A 23,657-nucleotide genomic window follows, 5' to 3' on the forward strand; every position below is an offset into this window, starting at 1 on the left:
CATCTCGACCCACAAGGAGATGGAGCATGACCGTTCACTCAAGTGTGGTCTGCTCTTAGGAACATCCTTCTAAAGAATACAGCATGGAACCAGGGTAGGGGTGGAGAGTAACTTTACGAGGGCAATTCTAACAAAGACTGCCTCAGCCTGGTGGTCAAGGTTAACATCACAGTGATAAGTCGTGCTGACAGTATGTGCCCTTGATATAATATGATGAGATAGAATTTTGCCTCTGTGATCTTCCTCTCCAAAACTCTTATCTCAGTCTAACCATGAGAAAAGCATCAGACAAATTCTATTAGAGTGGCTTCCTATAATATAGTTAGTTGACCAGTATATCTCAAAACTCTCAAGGTCATTTCCCAAGGAAAGTCTTACCCTTACAGTCAAGAGAGGAGCTAAGGAGCTAAGGATGCAAGACAACTAAATGTAATATGCTGTCCTGGATGGGATCCTGGGACAGAAAAAGGATACTTGGTAAAACTAAAGAAATCTGAATAAAGCATGGACTTTAGTTAATAATATATTAAGATTTACTAATTGTGCCAAATGTACCAGACTAATGCAAGATGTTACTAATAGTGGTGAGTCGGTGTAGCGTACATGGGAACTATCTATACCGTTGTCCCAACTTTTCCATAAAAATGAAACTATTCTAAAATAGACTCTTTTTAAGAAGACCAAAAAAATGTGGACAACAGAATATCATATGTCCCTTGCATCAAAAGGCCAGTAAACGCTTAGAAAAAACTCAGCTACTGGTGTTCAGAAATGTACATTAAAACATATGAGGTTATTATTTTTCTTTTATTTAGCTGGCAAACTTTTTTTTAAAACAATGATACCCATGATTGGCAATGTACAGGAGTGTAAGGTGGAACTGCCACTCTGGAAGGCATTTTTGGTAATAAGTAAAACATGTGAAATCTTCACCTGAAACTAACAGTATTGTAAATCAACTATACTTCAGTAAAAAGTGTGTGTACGCTTTGAAGTGAATATCAATGTCCATAGAAGAGTTTTTCACAGTATCATGTGTAATAGAAAAAATCTGGAAATCAACCAAAAGCCTATAAATATTGGGTTGTTTAAATAAACTGTGTGAATCTCAATGTGGAATGTTATGAAGATATTAAGAATACTGTAGACTAGTATTTGAGGATGAGTAATTCCACGATGTATTATGTGAACAATGTCAATTGTAAACCATGTATCCTGTCTTGTCATTTCTGTCTATGTCCGTATGTACATACACACACACACACACACACCTCTAGGATCTGTGATTTGGTGAAGTAATTCTAACAGATAGCATTCAGTTAAGTCCTGTTAGTGACTGCCAGTTTATCAATGCTTAAGGAGAGTTATTTTAATATATATTGTAATAAATATATCAAATATTGTTTCATAGCATGTCATAATTAGAAGTCGGTGCTTCTCAAACCAGTGAAGAGAGGGACCACTTTTTCCATGAACACAAATTGTTTGTGTGTGTGTGTGTGTGTGTGTGTGTGTGTGTGTTCTGTTTGTTTTAGGTATACTACACACAGATAAAAAGTGGGATTTGCGTACAGTAAAGTGTTGCCTGTGGAAATCTCTGATTGGTAGGGTTGGGACAATTTTTATTTTATTTTTGGCAATTTTCTACGTTTTCCAAGTGTTCCTCAAGGAACCACAGAATATTTTTTGTGATGAGAAAAAAAGATTTTAAATGGCAGTTTTTTTCAAATAAATCTTTTTTCCTATGAAATGGTTTCTAGAATAATGAAATCATCTTTTTGTTTAAAAAAGTGTATTTTTACTTTGCTTTTCTGAGGAGATTTAGTTTACATAAATTTTCATTCACATACATTTACACTGTCATTTGTTTTCCATGCACATTCTACTTTTCTGTTGGGTGAAATTTTCATGAGCTCTTAAAAGCATTGTTATGTTTGACTAGTCTTCTCATACTTTTTACTTTTAGGTTGGTGTTTGGAATGCTTTATCCTGCGTATTATTCATACAAAGCTGTGAAAACAAAAAATGTGAAGGAATATGTAAGTACAATTTTATGAGTGATCAATTCTAGTTGAATGTATCCATTATACACAATACTAGGGAAACTACCATTATTTTAGAAACAGCTGGAATAATCTTTTGGGTTAAAAATGTGATATAAATATGAAGTTAATCTTTTTTAAATCTAATCTTTACTAATTAAGAATTCCTAAGTGGAGTTTAAAAATTAGTTTGCTGTCAGTTGGCACTTAAATAAGTATGATTCCCAAATGAATCACTGGATCTCTCATTCATTTAGTCTGTAAGTTCCAGTGTAATAAGAAGTTGGGAAATTGTTTTCTAGCCTTGTAAATGGATGGGTGCACGGAAATTATGTCTCGTGAGTTCTAAAATCTGTTTCTTCTTTCATAGGTGTTTTGTCACTTTTTCATTAATTTAAATATGCAGATACTTCATGACTACTGACAGTTAAAATCTCTTTTCTTCTTGAATCAGACTATTTTTGTAAAAATTTTCTTTTCAGTCCTCAATGTTTCTTTTCTTTCAGTTTTGTCTTCCCCATTCCTTACCTGTTTTTTTTCTTTACTTTAAATAATCGTTTTTATTTTATTACTATTTTTTACACATTTCTGTAACTTCTTCCCAAAATTACCCAAGATGTTCAATAGTAAATGGCCTTCCCCACCTATAAATGCTGGCCTAAGTTTACTGTTTGTGATGAAGCATAGCTTATTAGTGGTTAATCAACAGGCGTAAAGCAGTCAGCACTGAGAACTGCACGTCAATAACTGTGGTTCTTTAATTGAGGTGACATTCCGATAACAGAATTAACCATTTCATAGTGAACAATTCAGTGGCATTTAGTACATTCAGAGTGTTATGCAAACACTACTTCTGTCTACTTCCAAAAGATTTTCATCACTCCAAAATAAGATAACATATCCATTATGCAGTTTAATCCCTATACTCCCCTCCCCACAGCCTCGAGCAACCACCCATCTGCTTTCTGTTTGTATGGATTTACCTATTCTGGGTATTTCCTATAAATGGAATCATATAGTATATGACCTTTTTTCTTTTTACCTAGCATAATGTTTTCAGGATTCATCCACACTGTAGCATGTATCATTATTTCATCCCTTTTTGTGGCTGAATAATATTCCACTGCATACATATAGAACATTTTGTTTCTCCATTCATCCGCTGACAGACATCTAGATTGTTTCCACCTTTTTAGCTATTACAAGTAGTGCTGCTGTAAACATTCGTGTACAGGGAATTGTTTGAGTATCAGATTTCAGTTCTTTGGGATATATAGCCATGGTTCTTTGTAAGGGATCTTGGATGGTTGCCTTGTTGTCCAACTCATCAAATGATCAGAGATCAGATGATAATTCTTTATTCTATTTGTTTAGGGTGGGGTTTTTTGTTTTTTTGAGTCAGGGGTAATTCTGACACCTTCATAAACAAACCCAATCTACTGAACGTTTATAGTCATCTTTTCTCTTTCATATAAAATGAATTTTTGAAGTAAAGTATATAAAAATCAGTTAGAATGGTGGAATATATCTAACAGAGGTAGAGAGGTTACTCAGTTGAGCTCTAAAGTTTTTCTAACCTTTTAATATTTATATGTATCTCTTGGATCTAAGATTGATGAAATAGTCTTAAGAGATGGAACCACATTAAATCCTAGTAATTTAAAGTAACTTTGTAAGTGACTGGAAGGGACATATTTTAATATATAACAAATTATTCAAATATTGTTTTATGGTCTAGCATACATTAGTATTTAGAAACCAACAATTATCTTCTATTAACAGTGCTTCTCAAGGTACTTGTGATAGAACCATTTTTTAAAATAATTTCCAGTAAGTCATAGACCAATACTTTTGTAAAGTAAAATGTAAAAAGTAATCACTTTAAAATGAAATGAAACCCCAAAAGCATACAAAATACAACCCAAACTTTTTTTTAAATTATTAGATTCAATAGACATGAAGTTACTGGCAATTTTGTATTTAAAGCAAAACAACAACACTTCACAGCCTTGCACTAGTCCACAGACAACACTTTGCCCTACAGTATAATATTCTAATTTAACTGGAATTGTCTTTTGAAAGATAAAAATAAGAGTTGCTCTTCATTTCCAAATACCACAAATATATAAGCTGGGGGCATATGACTGGTTAGTACTTAATAATTCTACTGGCCAATACAATCCTCCTTATTTGAAGTAATACTGTTATTAAATGAGATCTTTTCTCTGAACCTAGTTAATTGTATAGTTGAAGTACAGGGTGATATTTCCCAGCTCCAGGCCCATTTTACCTATAAAGCATCATAAAGTCAGGATATACAGTAACTGGTGTACCTCTGTGTGTCTTTGTGTACATCTGTGCTTGCGGTTTTCTATGTTCCCTCCCAAATCTGCATGATTTTGTTGGGGAAAAAAAGTTAAGGACAAATTAATAATGAAGTTTAGATGAGAAGTTTTAATAAGATGAGGATATTATCAGCAGGCAGGCAAATAAAATAAAAGGTAAGAAAATAGCAAAAAAGAAATTTAAAGGTATAACAAATTATAATAAAAAGAAATAGGCCTGGCATGTGTAAATTAATGCTAAAAAGGCAGAAAAGACCATGTTATTTAGAGACTGTCCTAAGAACTATTATAAAAATATTAGTCCATTTCTTACAAATGCATCAATTTAACTTTGTTAATGTTAATTTTTAAGGACTTGAAAACATGAACTTGTGTGTTTCATTCTCTTAATAAAACACAAATCTTTATTACTGGATTATTCTATAAATTGGGGATTAATAAGAATGATCTAACCCTGAAATTTTAATGCTGCTTCATAAGTTAAAGATAACTTAACCTGTGGGAGAGAATCCATTAACATTCTTATTCAAACGGATGGGAAAACTGCAAGACCTGATACTTGTTGAATATATATACATATCTATGTACATGTGTATTTGGATATGTACTTCTCATATTGCCTTACAGTTTTTAGAGAAAACTCATTAACAAAGTAGGAACTATCTGTACATAATTTTGCTATAGTATTGTGACTCTGAAAAAAGTTTTCTTAACCACCGCTTTGGGAATATCAGAATAATGAGTAATTGAAGAGAAACTAGGGAACTAAAAAGGCAGGTGGCTGGATTTGGTTTGATAATTACATCGCAATCAACTCTGCTTCACACACACACAAAAATGAGAGCTAAACACAAAAATAATCAGGCACTGAAACAGGAAAGGCAAGGAATCTGCCTTTGACAAAGAAATATGATACAACCCTGAAGACATCGTGGTGACTAAGTTGTCTACCATCTAGTCTGCTCTTGAGACTAAACAGAGATATCATACTGGAAAAATAACATCTTACATTCATATAATTTCCCACCAATTTCCAAATATTTTTGTATATTACTGTTTCCAATTGCGACTTTAACAAATTACTGCATATTTATTGGCTTAAACCAACACAAATGTATTCTCTTCCATTCCCAGAGGTCAGAAATCTGAAATGGGTCCACAGACTACATTCTTTCGGGAGGCTCTAGGGGAAAATCTGTTTCCTTACCTTTGCTAGCTTCTAGAGGCTGTCCACATTCCTTGGCTTATGGCTGTAGTCCACCATCTTCAAAGCCAGAAACTTTGGGCTGAGACCTTCTCAAACTGCCATTTCTTTGGTTCTCCCATCTGCCGTTCTCTTCCTCTTATAAGGATCCCTGTGACCACCTGGGTCTTACCTGAGTAATCCAGCTCCTTAACCCACCTGGAGATCAGCTGATTAGCAGTCTGAATTCCATCTTACGAGAAGGATATAGCTTAGTGGTAGAGTGCATGCTTAGTATGCAGGAGGTCCTGGGTTCAATCCCCAGTACTTCTGTTAAAAATAAATAAATAAACCTAATTACCACCCCCCCAAACAAAACAAAAAGATGTTAAAGAAATAAATTGCAACAGATTTTTTAAAAAATTAAGTTAAATTAACCTTCTTAAAATCTCCCTGTTATATTTTTAATAGCCTCTCATACTATCTGTATTATATTATTTATATGTATATGTGTTTGTCTTCCCCACCAGCTCCATGAGAATTTTGTTATTTTGTTAATTGCTATATTCCTGTACCTAGAATAGTATGTTATGTAATAGATACTCAGTATTTTTTTAAATAAATGAATGAATAAGAAAAAGAAAAGTTGACTTTTAAGTATATAACAAATATTAAATAGTGTTTACAAGAGCATGTACATTTCTTAAGTGGATTGGTCTAGTTTCTCAGCTTTGAGTCTACCAGGTTAAGGAATACACAGTCCAGTCTGACTTATCGCTAAGCCCAGTTACTTTATGGTGTTTGGTTAGTACCTAAATTCTACTGATATCTACTTCAAAATTATTTTCAGAAAGCAAACATTTTTTACTAATTTACTTCTTCCCACCCTAACTACTACCATTCCCCTTAAGCCTGCAAATAGTAGATCGCACCTGATAAAACAGATGCTGTGTTCAAATCAAAACAAATGGAAAGTGCTGTGTATTTTGGCAACCTTCCTTTCTTCCTTTGCCTATTTTTAAAACAGAGGTTTCCTAGGATATAATTTCCTGTATGGTGTGGCTGATATGGCCTACTTAAAGTCTTTCAGTCTTGCAGTAATTGAAATGTAAACTTACTGAAGAATTAGTATGGTTTTACACATTTTTTTTCAAGCTTATACCATCTCATGACTTGAAAATAGAGTATTTACTCCCAAGTCATGTATAATTGCTGTAGCTTTTCTAGGAAACCAGTGTTCTTACCCTAAGAATACTGGAGAAAGTGGCAATAAAAAGACTGGCTAACAGCACTTACAAATCAAAATCAGACATTTGGTTGTGAGATTTACCGTGAGCAAGAACAAAGACCAGGAAAACTCAGGGAGATTAATTTTTTAAAGGCCCTCTAAAACCCTATTGACTTGATTTTTGAAAGTAACCTAATTTTTTCTGAATATTTGGATGATATGAAAATGAGCAAATATGCTAGTCCTATAGTTCTTGTCAACTGGCAAAATCTGAAATTGTCTACTAGTTTTGTCTACTAGACAGAAGTTTGTCTACTAGTTGTAAGGTTAAAAAACATAGTGAAGAACTTTATTGTCAAGAAGTGTTCCTGATGCATCTGTTCATATTTTGGACTAAAAATATTCATTTGATTGAAGGGTTTTAATAATTTGGGAAGTGCAAAGATTAACCCATTGATTAAAGGGGGATTTTCTTGAAAATTTTTTGAAATTAGTTTTGTCAGGCCACATTCCTCTCTGTTTATTTTCCATTCTGATCTACTTTAAATTTAGTTTTTATTTTTATCAAAGCTGTACTTATTTACAATTTTAAAATTAAACCGTTGTCAGGTGGGAGGGTACAGCTCAAGATGTAGAGCACATGCTTAGCATGCACAGGGTCCTGGGTTCAATCCCTGGTACCTCCTCTGAAAGTAAATAAATAAAATAAATAAATTACCCACCCCTAAAAGAAATGCAATTAAAATTAAACAGTTGTCCAAGGCTTATTTTGAAAAACAACAGTTCCCCACCATCCTCATCCCTATTTCTAACTTTAGAGGCAACTGCTTTCAATTTTTATGTGAATCCTTTATTATTTATTTTCATATCTAACTACATGCTTATATTTCTGTTTCTTCATTTTTCAGATGGAACTCATCCCTTGACTTCCTTCTGTTAAACTTGATTTAGTAGTTACCCAATGTCACTATACACATGCATACTTCCCTGTAGCCTCCCTTTGTCATTACAGTGTAATTTGGGTTGGATTGGTGTTTACATTATTGAGGCTAAATTAGAAAGAAGGAGTAGAATATAGAGATAAAGAACCATCTAGCAACAGGCTGCTTGGCTTTTCATTTTAGCTCTATCCATTACTAGCTGCGTCTTTGAACAAGTGATTTTTTTGCCTCAATTTCCTTACCTGGAAAATGAGAGCAGTATTTACTTCCTCATGTGGTCATAAGGATTATATGAGTTAATGAACACAAAGCATTTAAACCAGTACCTTACATACAGCAGTCCCCGTTATATAATATTTTCACTATGTAAACACTATTTGCATCTGATCTCTACAGTATACTACATTACCATACTTACTCTGAGCAATAGTTTGTTCTCCCTGGTGTTACTCATTGTCTCGTTTTTTTGTTTTGTTTTGTTCACTTATTTGGTGTTCTCTGTTCTTATCGCAAGTTTAGACCCAGACTCTGACAGTTGTGTGAATTTCTCCTCAGTGCATTCTCATCCCTTAGATATTCTGGACTGGCTCTTGTTTCAGATCCTCAGATTTCTTAATCTCCTGTTTTCCTCTTTCTTATTTCACTTCCTCATTTTGATGAATGCATTCTTCCCCAGAAGGCTTTTTGAGAGGTAGATATTTTTGAGATGCTAGGTTGGAAATAATTTTCCTTCAGAATTTCCTTCAGAATTTTGTCTTTTAGCTTCTAGCATTGCTGTGGAGACATCTGAAGGCATTTTGATTCTTACCCGCTTGTGGAATCTTTTCTATGTGCCCACTGTTTTAAAATTTCATGATGACATGCCTTGGTGTGAGCAGATTATAATCAATTTTGCTAAACCCTCAGTAGTCCCTTTTATTCTAGGAATCCTGTCTTTCTGCTCTGGGAAATTTGGTTAAAATTATTTCTTTAATGATTTTCTCCACTTCATTTTCACTATTTGTTCTGTCTTGGATTCCTTTTATTCAGTTATTAAGCTACTTGGACTAATTCTCTAATTTTCTGGCCTTTTTGTGTTCTCTTTCCCATCTCTTTTTCTTTCTGCTCTATTTTATGATAGTTTCTCAATTTTATCTTCTGTGTTTAATTTCTAAGAACTCTTTTTATTCTCTGAATGTTCCTTTTTCTATAGCATCTTCTTATTTTGTCTAAAAAATTGCTTCCCTTTTTTCTGAGGATATGAATGATTATTTTTTAGACATGTTCTTTTTACATAGGCTCTCTTTCCTCTGAAGTCTGTTCTTCTGTTTGTTTGTTTGTTTCATGTATGATTTTCTCCAATATTGGATGATCCTTGGTTCTTTGCTCATATTTGAATATTATAATGAAAAGCTAATTTGAAGTCCTATACCTATGAAGAGACTTGCTGAATGTGATCTGCACTACAGGGTGATCTGACTGGGCAATTAGGTCTGTTCCTAAGACTGCCATGTGGAAGTGCCACAAACTGAGTGGCTTAAAAGAGCAGAAATTTATGGTCTCACATTCTGGAGCCTAGATATGGACAGGACCACAGTCCCTCCAAAACCTGTTGAGTAGAAGTCTTTCTTGCCTGCTTGTAGCTTCTGGTGGTTGCCAGTGGTCCTTGGTGTCCCTTACCTTTCAGTTGTAGCACTTCACTCTCTGCCTCTTCTGTCACATGATGTTCTTCCCTTGTGTGTCTTTGTCTCTGAGTCTCTTCTCCTTTAAAGGACACCAGTCAAATTGGATTAAGGGCTCACCATACCCTGCTATAACCTTATCCTAACTAATGATATCTTAGGAATCCTATTTCCAATGAGGTCACATTCTGAGGGTTAAAACTTTGTATTAATCTTCTCCAGTTACCATAACAAAATGCGGCACATTGAGTATCATAAAAAGATAAATCTATCTTCTTAAGTTCTGTAGGCTGGAAGTCCAAGCATAAGGTGCCATCAGGGTTGGCTTTGGGTGAGGCCTGTTCGTAGTTTATAGGCGGCCACCTTCTCCATGTGTCCTCATATGGCTTTTAATCTGTGCACGCATAGAGAGAGTTATCTCTGGTGTCTCTTCCTCTTCTTATAAGGACACTAGTTCTATTGAATTAGGGCCCCATCCTTATGACCTCATTTAATCTTAATTACCTCCTTAAAGTCCCTATCTCCAAATATAGTTACCCTAGAGGTTAGGACTTCCAACATTTGAATTTTAGGGGGACACAATTCAGTCTGTAATAGATGTCAGCATATCTTTCAGGGGAACACAGTTCAACCCGTAACAACAATTTCCTTTGAAAATTATCAAAGTCTGTATCTTTAGGTATTTTCTTTTGTGCCAGTTGGATTGTTCAGAGAAAACTCTTCCATTCTGAAAGGTACTTGGTTGCTAGCATTCTGGTGGGAGATTAAGGGTTGGGGACCCTCAATATTCAGCTTATAAACTTTTACTTAATCCCTATTAGCCCCGCTCTCAACTGGGCCAGAGATTTGCAAATCTAGAGACCCTCTGATTCACCCTTTACAGAGAATAAGCTTCAGGGTCCTGCTGGGGGAAGAAGGGGTGTCATCAGACAGCTAATGTGGGAGGGCATCTGGGCATCTACCTGCTCCTTAAAGGTATCCTTACAGCCATCTTTCCTATCTTGTGCCCTTTTTAGCCAAGAATTGTGCCACTAACTCTTGAGCCTTTTGGGAGCTCTGCAATGTAAAGTTGGGTTGCTTCTCAACTTTTCCACAATGTCCACTTATTACTCAATTTTCTCTGGTCTCCTGAGTCAGTTACTACTCATCCATTTCCTTCCTGGGCCCAAAAATGTTGATGCTCTCTTCTTTTCTATAGTCTTCTGGACATAAGTGTTGTTTTTTTTTTAATTACTTTACTGTTGTTTTAATGAGATTTGTGGTGGGGATGCAATTAAATGTGTATATTCATTCTACTATTTTTACCCATATTTCCAAATCTGACTCTGTGAGTTGGGATACTTGTAGTTGAATTATACTGTAATATCAAGTAAGACTTATTTCATTATTAACATTGGTTTTTAAAGTGTGTTCACAAAGGAGATAGCTTTACAGTTTGTAATACATATTATCATTTTTTTAATCCTCGACAATTAAAAAATATAATTTAGCTAACATGCAATGAATATGTGTGTATCTTGTCTTGAGTTATAGTTGTTTGTAAATCAAGTTTTGATAAATAAAATTACAATTTCCACTTGGGACAGTTAAAAAAAATCACTTGGGACAGTTTATTACCCTTTTTTTCTCACTTTCTTTTTTAAAAAAATTTTTTAATTGAAGTATAGTTGGTTTACAATATGTTAATTTCTGATGTACAGCATAGTGATTCAGTTATACTTATTGTCCTTTAATGAAGTAAATCTTACAGTTACTTAAAGTAGGTGGTGAGTATGCTTTGAAAACTTAATTTTTGTTATGTCCAATTTACTTATTTTATATGTAGTGCATATTAGTATGTAACTTAACTGCTTGAAGTAATTGATGCTGTTTTAGTCATCAAGGGACTTACGCTCTTCCTTATATCTTCTAAAAACAATTTCTCTGTGATCATTTCAGAATCATTACTGTGGATCCACTTTAGGAAACAAGTGTTAAATTTGAATTAAGATTGGCAGGATGGGGGTTAAATGAATGCCTAACACAGTTCCTTCTAAAACTGTAAAATGTGAATTAGAGTACCCCTTGACCTTTATGAAGTAAATTGAAAGCATTCCCACAATTTTCATGCCAATATGTAGCTAGCCAACCACAGCTGTCTTGTCCTTTTCTAGAATGCAAATGTTTTGTAAAACATACACAAAGAAAAAAAAATTCTCACGGTAACATTTAAATCTAAGAGGCTAAGTCAGGCTTTTGCTAATATCTATGAAGAATTTTACCAACTGTTGTGCCAATGGAAATAGATTTTAAAAAACAGGGACAGAAACCGTTGTTTCCATTAAAGGAAATGTTGTTAAGTAGTAAACTGGAGAGAGGCCTAGCCACCTCCACCCTAATCCCTAGTGATGGAACAGCTTAAAATCATAAAAGCTACAGCAACCAAAAAACTCCACTGCCACCACCCTCACTGCAGGAGATCTGTGTTCAGAGGCAGCCTGTGTTCTGCCTCCTCTGTATCGGTTCAGAAACCATTACGTCACTATTTCAAAGAAATCCCCCAACAAGTTCCAAAAGGGAGGATTAATAATTGAGTACAAGAGAAAATCAAAAGTGCAGTACTAGACAAATTCAAAAATAAAAATGACAGAAATACATATTACGATTTATATTTTTGGTTGTGATAGCTTTAAACACCTTCATTTTCAACAGGAAGGAAGACAAATGACCCATTCAGCTCACAAAGCAAGTAAATGATCAAAATTAAAGGAATCTATAAAGAAAGTAGGATGATTAAAGCAATAAAAAAGCAGAAATAAAAACAGAAGCAAAATTAAGAGAATTACAATATCTAAGAGTTATCCCCTTGAATAAGTCTAATAAGATAAACACTTGAAATATCTAAGGTAGGGAGAAGAGTAGAAAAAGGATTGACAAAATGAGAAACAAGAAAGGGTTTAAGCAAGCAATGCTAAACTTAAGTGACAGAAAATACTAAACAACCTAAATTTTTTAATTTAAAAATGGAGTATTTTCAAATAAAGTAAGCTATACCTAATCTTTCTTTTCCCTTTTTAGCTAAAGTTTACACTACTTAAGGAGAGAAATTTCCCCTTTTACACAACACGAGGATCTACCTTTGGAATGTTCAGCAACATACATCTTCTTTCCATTATGTAATTTTAGAAATATAGTGCTTCACCAACTACAGCTGTAATAATCAGATTGTCAACCAGATTGCCATCAAACTGTGAAAGGCCCTCCTAAAAATATAAAAGCTAGAGCTCTTCCTGAAGATTTTAGCTAAGTAAGAAAAATAAAATCTTTGAATTATACTCAATTTCTTGTAATAATATAATGGAAAGGTATCTGAAGAGAAAAATATATATCTATGTATATGTGCAACTGAATCATTTTTGCTGTACATCTGAAACTAATACTGTAAATCAACTACACTTCAATAAAAAATTTAAAAAAGAAAGAAAAAGAAAATCTTTCCCCTAAAAGTTTTTCCCCCAACATAATACTTCCTTATGTAATTTTAAAAATTCATGAGAGATGTTACTTCAGAAATCTAATAGAACGTAAAAAGATGAAGTTCTTTTGAAAAATTATAAAAAATTTTAAATATATTGAATTGTATTATACAAATATATGAAATTTTGTCTATCTCTTGGCTATAAGAATAAGTACAAACTGATTCCTTTTTTTAAAAACGACAGATCCAAACTCTAAATGGAAAATGGAAAAAATTTTCAAAAGGTCTTGAAAAGTCATAGAAATAGATTGAGATGAAATGTTTTATTTCTAAATACTGTATTAACTTTCAAAGATTTCCAACAGCATCTTTAAATGAAGATCTAACATTTCAGTTTTATTATATTCTTCTTAAGAAGATTGTCAGAATAAATTATTAGAGCCACTGGGGATGTTTTTGCCAATGACATCGTGTTTTAATATAATTTCAGCCTACTCATCAGTGTTCTTATCTTCTCTCTGTAGGAAGCAGATTTAGATTTACCCTTAGGGAGAAGAATCTAAAGGCACTTCCACCTTGGGAAGGGAGTGAGTCTGCGTTGAGTGGTCATTGTCCAGATAACTCTGGCTCTTAGGATAGGTAGACAACAGGGACATTCCACATGGAGCTTTTCCGTAGAAGAGCCTGTAGGCTGCCTATCCTGGGTAGTTTTCTCAAAGCTTTTGTCTCTTCAACTGATAGCCATGAACAATGCCTCTAAGAAGTGGGCTAAAGACCCACTTCCTTTTATTTGAGTTTTTGATTTTTTTTTTTTTTGGTTTGTTTGTTTTAATGATGATGTACCTAAACAGTGTTATGAAACTAAGGGTACATTTTAACAGTTTACATCGAACAAATTATCACACAAAATTGAGTTCATCAATTCTCCAGGCCCAGGGCTCTTCCTACATTCTCTTGATGAATGATACCACCTCCCTGTAGGTGATATTGTCAGAACAAACACAAGGCAGCCTCCCACTACAGTGCTTCTCAAACTTCGAACAGCATCGTAATCCCCCTGGGATCTTGTTAAACTTCAGTTTCTGACTTAGTAGTTCTGGCTTGGACTTGAGCTTCTGCAGTTCCATCAGGCACCCAGGTGATGCCAATGGTACTGGTCTGTAGACCACAGTTCAGGCAGCAAAAATTTTGTGCATGTTCTCAAGTCTGGTTACACATTAAAAACTCTTGGAGCTTGCCTTTTAAGTGCCTAGCTGCCCTCTCTCTGCCTGTGATGATGGGGCCCAGGAATCTATGTGATTTTTTTTAATCCACAAGTAATTTTTATCCACAACCAAACTGAAAAGCATTGATTGAGGTATCTTATTATATTATGAAAAGTGAATAATCACCACACTGTGCTTTTTTAGTATAAGTTTATGTAGGCAGATGGGCACTAAATAACAAATAGTTTGTTTTAGAAACATTTGTATGTAAATGAACAACTTGGAATATATTATAGAAAAACAGTATTTTAGCAAAATTAGCCATATAATACTATTGTGGGGGATTGGGGAGGAAACTGAATTGGACTTTTTCCTGGTTTCCATGTTGTAGGACTGGCCACATATACAATTTCTGTGTCAGTGAAGTTTCTCTTTAGAATCATCTGCCTTTCTTTCTGTACCTTTCTCCATCTCTTTGTTCCTCTCACTGTGTTTACTTAGGGTCTTCATGCTGTCCTGTACACTGGCACTCATCCATCCCCTCCTTACCCCAAGAATGCAGTGCTCTCTTACTTGCCTCTCTCTTCATTCACCCAAATGTGAATGTCAGTTTTGTATGTGAGGTTGATTGCACATGCTTTTGAAGGGAAGTAATTTGATCACACAGATTCTTTTTCAGTCATGGCAGAGATTTATTCTTCCTGGAGTTTTTTTTCCTACCAGTCTTTGCTTCTCAAGAAGATGCTGTTTTCCCATGTAGTGTAAAGGCTGGTTCTTACTGTCTGAATGATTGTTGTATGTTTAAAGTATGCTGTTGAGCCTATAATGTAAAGCTACAGCTTGTATATAGAAAGTGGCATCTTACCTAAAGAAGGAAAATTTTCATTTACTATGTCAGTTATAGTCTTGCCAGTCACCTGGAGAAAGGAGCTTGCCTTTTAGCGCCTAGGTTAGTTCGCTTATGGAAATGGCAAGTTGTAATTGACTATATGAAGCTGCATGAGGACTTGGGGGATTTAGGTGCCTAAAAAGTGGTGGCAGCCCTTGGGAATGTGTCAAGTAAGAAATGCAATGTGTCAAGAGTTTGAGAACACTAAGGGAATAAAGAAGGAAGGATGACAAGTTAGCATGGAAACTTAGATGATCAATAGGGTGGCCTTTAAGCCCAGTTTACTCCTCTCTATCTTGGTAGACTCTTTCCCATGCTAAAATCCTGAGAAATTCTGTGTGCTGCTATTAAACAGGAACTGGGTCTCTAACAAATATTTATTATCCTAAATAAATCAGTAGGACTTTAAATAATATATTTTAAAAAGTGTGAATTCTCAGCCAGTGTGGATGCAGAGTTATTTTGGACTAAGAGGTCATTCCTTCCCAAATTCTGCTCCCGGGAACAGTTCCCATAAGCAATTCCTGTTTTTTACATCTTCTTTTCAACACTCTTTTTAAATTAATTATCATCTAGTTTTTAAACATTTCTGTACTTTTTCCTTCTCTCAAGTTCCTCAAACTACTGAGGTCAGGGATGAGATACATGAGGCTTCTGTGGTTCAGGAGCATTGATGAAGACCAAGGCAATCTTGTGAAAGAATATCCATTTCTAGTTACAGTCTTCCCCATTTTAATTTATTTTAAACACCAGATACATCTGTATAATAGGAGGCTTTCTTCCTCAAAATAACAGGATATTCTGTGAGGTCTTTGGCAGTAATGTTTGGAAACTACAGGTAAACTGTGTTGCTACAAGTTCAACATCTGAAAGTATAACTCCCAAACATCCTAGTCCTGAAGAGCTATAGAAAATTAAGATGGTAGGGCAGTGGAGGCAGAAGCACCCCAAACTCAAGGAAGCTCAAATCAATTGTAGCCTAACATAGTCATCCTCAGCACATGCCACATCTTTAAAAAGTAAACAAACCAAAAAAAGTGTTTTCAGCCATGGTCTGTATTCACTGTGGATTGAACTTCAACTAGCTTATTTTCAAGCATGCTTCTAACTTGGCACAGCTCTGGGAAAAATCCCATAATTGAGCCATCTGGGTTGGATAAAAGAGGGAGTTTTTCTATTTGATTTCTCACATTTTGTTCCTCTTTGTTTTTAATGGGGAAAAATCATATTAAGTAACCAAATTATTGCATAATGTTAATGAAACAGGAGAAATCTTTTCAACTCTGTACTTTTTCTAAAGAAATCTCTATTAGAAGGTGTCTCTGTTGTCTCTGAAATATGGTGTAGAAATAAATGTTTTGGGGAATTGACTTGAGGGAATAACTAATATAGTCAGAAAATAAAGTTCTCTTTGGGTGGTCTGAAATTCAGCAGTGTTTATTTCTTTTTAGACTTAGCAAAGTTTTTTTTTTTTTTCCAGTGAAGCATATTTTAGCATTTTATGCTCTGGATTTACTTAATATGGTTATAATTGAAATCATTAGGCATATGTAATTTTTTCATTTTTTCTTAAGACCAGCATTAATTGCTTTATGACTCAAAGAACCTGAAATTAAGAGACATTAGAAAGTTGTTTTATCTCTGATAACTTTGAAAAACAACTTTGACAAAATAAACTATGTTGTATGCTACAAATTGCTGTTTGCAGTCCAAAGTTACTTGCTTGAATCTTGCATTAATTCGACCTTAAAATTAAGAAACTATTAAAAAGAAGCCTTCCTCTGTGTTTGCTTTACTAGACACGAGGGTGCTAGGTCCTGGGAACATGATGATGAACAAGACAACTTCAGTCCCTATTGGTTGTTACAGCCAAAAGTCAGAGGCAGATGTTATACAAACCATTACTCAGATATGCTACAGAGGGAAAGCAGAGTGCACAAAGACTATATATGGCCTTCGGAGGGAGTAGGGGTAATTAGGGAAGGCTTTCCTTTGGAAATGAAGAAATTTCATTCATACAAGGCAACTGAATAATATATAATATAAAATAATATATAAGAAAATATTAATAGTTATATGTTGGACTAAACATTGTGCTGGTAATCACTTATTATTATTCCTTTATATGTCTTCTTTTACTAAAATGCCTCCCAAGAAAGCGGCTCGGGGGTAGGAATGCCTTGACATCCAGCATTATGCCTATTTCATGTCAAAAGGGCTTTGTTTGTAATAGGCTCTAAGTAATAACTGTCAAATTAATATATCACCTTTTTTTTTCTTTTCATCCTGTAAGTATAATTTAGTATAGTTATACCATTTAACATATATTATTGTTAATATTGTTGCTATCATAATATCACACTGCTCATAGCATAAGCAAGAATAAGTTATATAAAGACACAATTTAAGAAAAATACTTTTTAATTAAAATGTCCTGACCACTATTATCCATAACTCTTATAAATTTACAGCAACGTGCCTCCCACCAGAACATGATATTCCCAATATAAATATGCCTGTGCACTGCTCTCAACTTCTGTGATAGAAATCATAAGGACTGCCTTACAGTTGCGATTCACTTTTTGTTTGTTTTGTTTGTTTGTCCTGAGATCTAAATCAATTTCATTAAAAAAATTTGTCTAAGAATGTAAATCATAAAAGATTATTTTGTTGAAAAATGTTTTAAAACCATGAAGTGAGGCCTACTTTTCTTTTGGCATCAGAGGTAGGTAAATGCATACCTATTAAATGGAGCATGGTCTTCTGATAGTAAATTTAGCCTCTGAGTACACTCATTTTACAGTATTCACTCAGGCTTAAAATATCCTCTAATTCCTTTGAGAGAGTAAAGCAGGAACACTATCACATGACTGTCTGGGTTTCTGAAATGCTAAGTCTTTATAAAAGCCTTATGGATTTTCAGTAATAAAGCAAGTGCTGGCTTGTTAAGTAGGATAATCTGATCCATGCACTATATAAACCAGAAGGTAATTTTAAATACTGTGGTTTTATATCACAGGTGACTCCATGATTTTCAAAAGAATGTGCTTAATTATAAGAGTATATTTTCTTGGAAAATAAATTCATTTTGATATTTAAATGATTTTAACATTCCACTTTTTATTTATAAATATCTTATTTTTAATTAAACTATTCATCACATTTGTCTAGCCATGAAAAACATAGTGAGTTAAAGTGTCCCAAGATTGATAAATGATTACCATGTCATTGTGACCACATCAAAAGAAGTTTATTACCAAATAATTAGGGAAAGCGGAAATTACATTCTTGCTTGTAAGTTAGCCCAGGTCACTCATTCTTTTAATGAATATTTTTGAGCATCTATTTTATGCCAGGTACTGTAGTAGGCATTAGGTATATTCTTGGGAAAGAAAACAAAGCAAAGTAAGCGAAACAGACCATTGAACAACTTTTTCATGTACTTTTCCCACTGACGTTTACGCATTTTATTCTTTGGCTATCTTGGCCTACCACTCAGACTGTACTTACTTTAAACTTTATGCATGTTTCTAAAGAGCTCATTTTCCTGATTTCTTGACTTACTGAAAGTAGAAGGGAATTGCTATGAGTCATGTATACTGGCAATGCAGATGATAACTAACAAACTCACCCAGATCAAAGCCACACTTGCCAAGGGATCACGATAATAATTTAAGGTAGTATTTCTCTAGCTCTGCCCCAGTCTGCTGCATGAGAACATCAATCTTTCCTATCCTCTGATTTCTTCCCAAATACCTCTGAGAGTCCCCTGAGGACATCTCAACAGAGTTTATTAAAATGGTAGTCCTCTTCTCCATTTCCAGAGTGTTGTGGTAGTAGCACCCATAGTAGTACCACCCAGGGCATTAGCTAAGCCACAGATGGCCACCAGTGGCTCTGTAACCAATGTGCAGCTAATTCTGGTACCATGGCTACTATGGCCTTGCCCTGTCAGTCTCCACTGAGATTAGAGGGTAATCTTTTACATAAGGATAGGCTAAGCTGCTATAATTATAATATGCAACAAAAATTCAGTGACTGAGGGAATATAGAAATGTATTTCTCTCTCACATAATAGTCCAGGTAAGTGTTGATTTCAGTAAGAAATTCTTCTCATATAGCCATTAAGGAAGAACTGGGGCTCTCCCCATCTTCAACCCATAGATTCCAAGGTTACTCTGCTCCCTGCCTTCCTAGCTAGCAGAAAAGGGAAAGAGCCTGTGGGGAAGATACATCCACATCTCGAAAGGCTCAGCTAGTATTATGTTGGTGAGAACTGGACAGGTAGCCCCATCACCTTCAAGAGCAGGGCTGAGAAGGACCGGCCCTGGCTGGCCACTCCCCAGCCACAATTCTGTTATAATGGCTTTTTATGGGCAGCAAAGTGTCACCTCCGTCCTTGTCTTGTTTCACTGTCTAGATCTTTCAGTGCAGCCCCCTAGTTCTGACACTCAGCATGGCTGAGAGCATCCTTGGCCACATAATCTATTCCATCTCTACCCTAGGCAGGTCCTTTCTTCATCCACATAAACGACCTTTATAAACCTTTATCTGCTCTTTTCAAACTCACTCTCCTTCCCACCCATCCCCAGCCCCAAAAGATGACCTGCCCTCCTACTGCAGAGTAAAGACAGAGGTCCTCAACCATGAATCACTTCAACTCTCCTCCCAGCACAGCCGCCCTTCTCTTCCTTTCCTTCTGTCCCAGAGGAAGATGCATCCCTGCTTCTTTCTTGATCCCACTCTTTCTAATCTTATTCTTGTCTATCTCATTCAAGATCTTGTTCCATCAAGTATTTTTGCTTTCTCATGATTTGACTGTCATTCTCCCCCTAGTAAAATGTTCAATCCTTGATGATGTAAACATGCTTTCGTTTTGCCTCATGATATTTTTTATCCCCCCTCCTTTTTTTCTTTTTAAACCAGATCTCTTAAAAGACTCGTTTGTATTTACTTGCCACATCTTTACCCTCATCTACAGTCTAGCCTTTTACAGTCCTTACAAAAAGGAGCACACTAAGCTCTGTGCAATCCCATATACATTCTACAATTCATATATTTATCAAGCGCCTTCTGTATAGACATAGAGAATTTAGCAGTGAACAAAATAAAAGTCTCCTTGGAGTTTACATTCTAGTAAGAAAAGGCAGGGGGAGAGGAGTAAATATTTGTTAGTTGTGGCTATGATATGTGATATATGCTAAAGAGAAAAATAAGTCTTGGGATAAGGGAGCTGGAAGGACATTGTTATTTTAAAAAAGGTGGTCAGGAAAGTCTTATTGGGTAAACATGAGCAGAGACTTGACAAAGCAAGAGAGAAAGCTATCCATCCACATGGATAATAGGAGAACAGCATTTCAGGCAAGGAAACAGCATGTACTGAGGTCCTGAGGCAAGAATATCTACACACATGAGGGACAGTAAAGGGGCAGATGTGACTGGAGCAGAACAGGGAAAGGAGGAGGAGGAGCAGATGAGGCCAGAAAGGCAGCTGGTGCCAAATCCACAGGGCCTTCCAGGCCGAGGTAAGAATTCTGATGGAGGCCGTCAGGGGTTTAAGTAGAGGAATGACCTGATTTGGCTTCTGTTTTAAGGAGACACTCTGACTGATGTATGCAAAAGACCCAAAAAAGCAGCATGACCAGTGAGGACACCATGAGAATAAGAATAATCCTGGCAGGAGTTGATGGTCATCTAGACTGGGGAGGTATCTGTGGAAGTGATGAGAAATGACTTTGACTCCTGATATGTTTCAAAGAGCTGACAGGCTGAGTAGTGCTGGGACCTACCTCCTACCCCTCCAGTGGGGTTTCCCCTCGATGCCCCACCTTTTTCTGCCGTGCTTGGGGCCCAGGAGGCTGATCCACACAGGCTGTCCTCTGTCTCTGTCCTCCCTTTGGGTTTGGCTCATGAGAAATTCCTGCAGCAGAAGATCAGAAGGCAGGTGACCTGAGTTCGGAATATTGTTCCCCCTTTCCTCCTGCCACCACGAGTTAACTGTGACTGTCTTCCTGGGCTGCAGCCTCCCCTTCAGCTACCCTCTCCGGATTCCAGGAAGCCTTTCCCAGTCCTCCCTTCTTTACACCTGGGGGTAATGCCAGTTCCTGCTGTCACTAGCTCAAGGGTGCGCCACTATCCTTTATTGGTTTTCCTGAACCTCGCCCACATTTATAAATAGTCCCTTTAATAAGCTTTTCTCAAATTCTTGTGCTCTTGACTTATACTGGGAACTGGGGCATCTAATATAGTAAAAACAGCAGAACTTTTTTTTTTTTTAATCACAGTTATTTACTCCTTTTTCTCCCCAATAAAATGTTAAATCCCTGGGGACAGAAGCGGTAGTATTCCTGCTTCCAGTACCATGACGTGAAGTAGGTAGGATTTGCTACAGTTGTATCAATGAGTGTTATGTGTAATGATGCCACCTGGGTCCTTAAAAATTGCCTAAATTATGTTTGATATGAAAGATTAATCGAAAGTATGATATGTGTGTGTGCGTGTTTGTATGTGTGTGTATCCATCTTAGTGCTTAACAGGTATAAGCTCCCCCTTGTTGGATAATTCAATTCCCTGGGATCAAAGAGACTTCTAAGAAAAAGTTAAGTAGCTTTCATATTACTCATTGTTCTCGTGAAGCTATCTAAACAACAGTTGTTGATTTTACCAGTTGTTTCTGAACTGCTTTCTCAAGAAAATATTTTTTTCCCAGTGACTTTAAAGGTGGGTTGTGATTTATTGCAGTTACCTGTTAAGTTACTGACTTATTTGTATAACACCTTAATAGCGCTTATCTCCACAATATTTGGTTATATACAGTCGTAAGATTATCAATGTGACTGTTTTCCTACCAATTCCCACCCAAGCTGCACTTTGTTATTGATGTTTTCTGTTGATCTAAAGAATATCTTATCTTCACATATTTTTAATTATACTTACAATTTTGTAACGTGCTTCTTCCTTTATTTCTTCCTTTCTTTCCTTGACTTCTTCCTGAACTTGACTTCTTTCTGTTACTTCCTTTGGGCAAGACCTTTAAACAGTAGCTGAGCAGCCTTGAGGTATAGTTTTAATAAAACCTTTGCTGAGTAATCATTTGATGTAAAAGCCCAACCAAGTCCATTAACAGAAAAAAGAAAGCGATATCTTTTCAAGGTTAACTTTCTTTGTGCTTGCTCCCATGAATAACACACACTCATTAAATTCATTTAATTTTTGCCTGGATTTAACTATATTAAAGGTCCATTTTTCTAATAAGGAGAACCCAGATCCATAAGTTTAAGAGAGCAAATTGTCAAAGGATTTATTCATTGAAGACAAATTAGAGCCACGGAGTTTTATTTAAAATTGTAGCCAATACCTTAGGAAAATGTCTAGGAATCCCCTATTGATTGTATAGTTTGTTTTTTTTTTTACTAAAAAGATATAACCTCTCTCTTTTTCTTCTTTTCTCCTCTTAAAAATATTTTGACATTATTAAATATTCTCACAACCTAAATAAATATATGAATTTTTTAGAGATAAACATAATATACTTGAAAGCACTTACTTATTTGGTGAGTTTTAAAATGAATTTGATAACTTCATTTGAAAATTGAATAAGCAGTTGACCTTACTGAAGCCGGAGTGATTTTGAAATCTATGGGATGTGTAATAGCTCTAATCGATTTGAAAACTAGTCTTTCAGGGAGTATTACCAAACATTAACTATCTGTATAGTTCCTTTCACCTCTGCCGACTCTAGTAGCAGGTAAATTATGACTCTTTGTGGAGTATTATTTATTGTTATCCGTTTGGAAGATCACAACCATAATGATGGTTGTGAAATAGTGAAATACTGAAAATATGAAATAATGAAACATAACAAGCATTAACTTAAATAATTTAATTTTCTGAAAGTTTCCTAAGCTTTCTATGAAAGAGACAATGTATTTTGAACCTCCACTTTCCCAGGAAAAAGGTGATCCTGTTTACCCTGAAATCCCCATGCTGAGTACAGGGGAGGGAGAGAGAGCTGAAAAGATTGATCTGATGGCAACCACTTGTTTGAAAAGCTGCCTGGTTCAGGCTTTTCAAAGTAAACTGTGCCTCCTTCCCCCTTTCCCCAGCCCAGTGACCTTACACAACTTACTTATTTTGGCCCTCAATAAAATGAGAGGGGTTTACCATGTTATTTATTTTTGAACTCCACTCCATGGTTCCTTGGAGTCTCCTCAAGAGTTCTGCCGTTGGATATAGGAGGACCAGCCTGAGCAGTATCTTTTGTAATTGTTTTTTTTTTTTTTTTTTAATAAAGGCTTGTGTAGTTCAAAAAAACCTTAATCACCTGTAAGGTCTCTTCTAGCTCTATAAAAGTGTACTGTTCTGTTTGCAGGGTTTTTTTCTTTGTTTCTTTTGGGGGGATAGCCTTGTAAATACAGTTGAAAGGTAAAAGTACTAAGTTAGTGTTTGATTTGGAAAGGCTAAGTGAATGAGCTCATATGAGAGCATCACTTTCCTTTAAAAAGAAAGGGGTGGGGAGAAAAAACACAGGATTTTAGCACTGGAAGAAAATCCCCATACTGGGACAAAAGCTGGGAATTGGCAACAGTGAGAGGATTTATGATAGCTCATGAAAAGTGAAAAACTAAAGAGAATATTTGGTCCAACTTTTTAAAAAAATTTGAGATGATAATCTTATAAACCAGTTTCTTTGTATTTTAAATACAA

At 35.5% G+C, this 23,657-nt stretch overlaps 1 protein-coding gene across 2 annotated transcripts in view; it reads left to right on the top strand.

Moving 5' to 3' along the window:
• The window catches only part of REEP3 (receptor accessory protein 3), an 89,671-nt gene that overhangs the window by 41,100 nt on the left and 24,914 nt on the right, over positions 1 to 23,657 (top strand). For both annotated transcript variants that reach the window (XM_074374082.1, XM_074374081.1), the window contains exon 2: positions 1,967 to 2,039. In XM_074374082.1, the coding sequence (XP_074230183.1) occupies positions 1,967 to 2,039 (73 nt within the window). The remainder of the gene's footprint in view (positions 1 to 1,966; positions 2,040 to 23,657) is intronic.

This window comes from Camelus bactrianus, chromosome 11 (genome assembly GCF_048773025.1).
Source record: "Camelus bactrianus isolate YW-2024 breed Bactrian camel chromosome 11, ASM4877302v1, whole genome shotgun sequence".
NCBI classification, from domain to species: Eukaryota; Metazoa; Chordata; class Mammalia; order Artiodactyla; family Camelidae; genus Camelus; species Camelus bactrianus.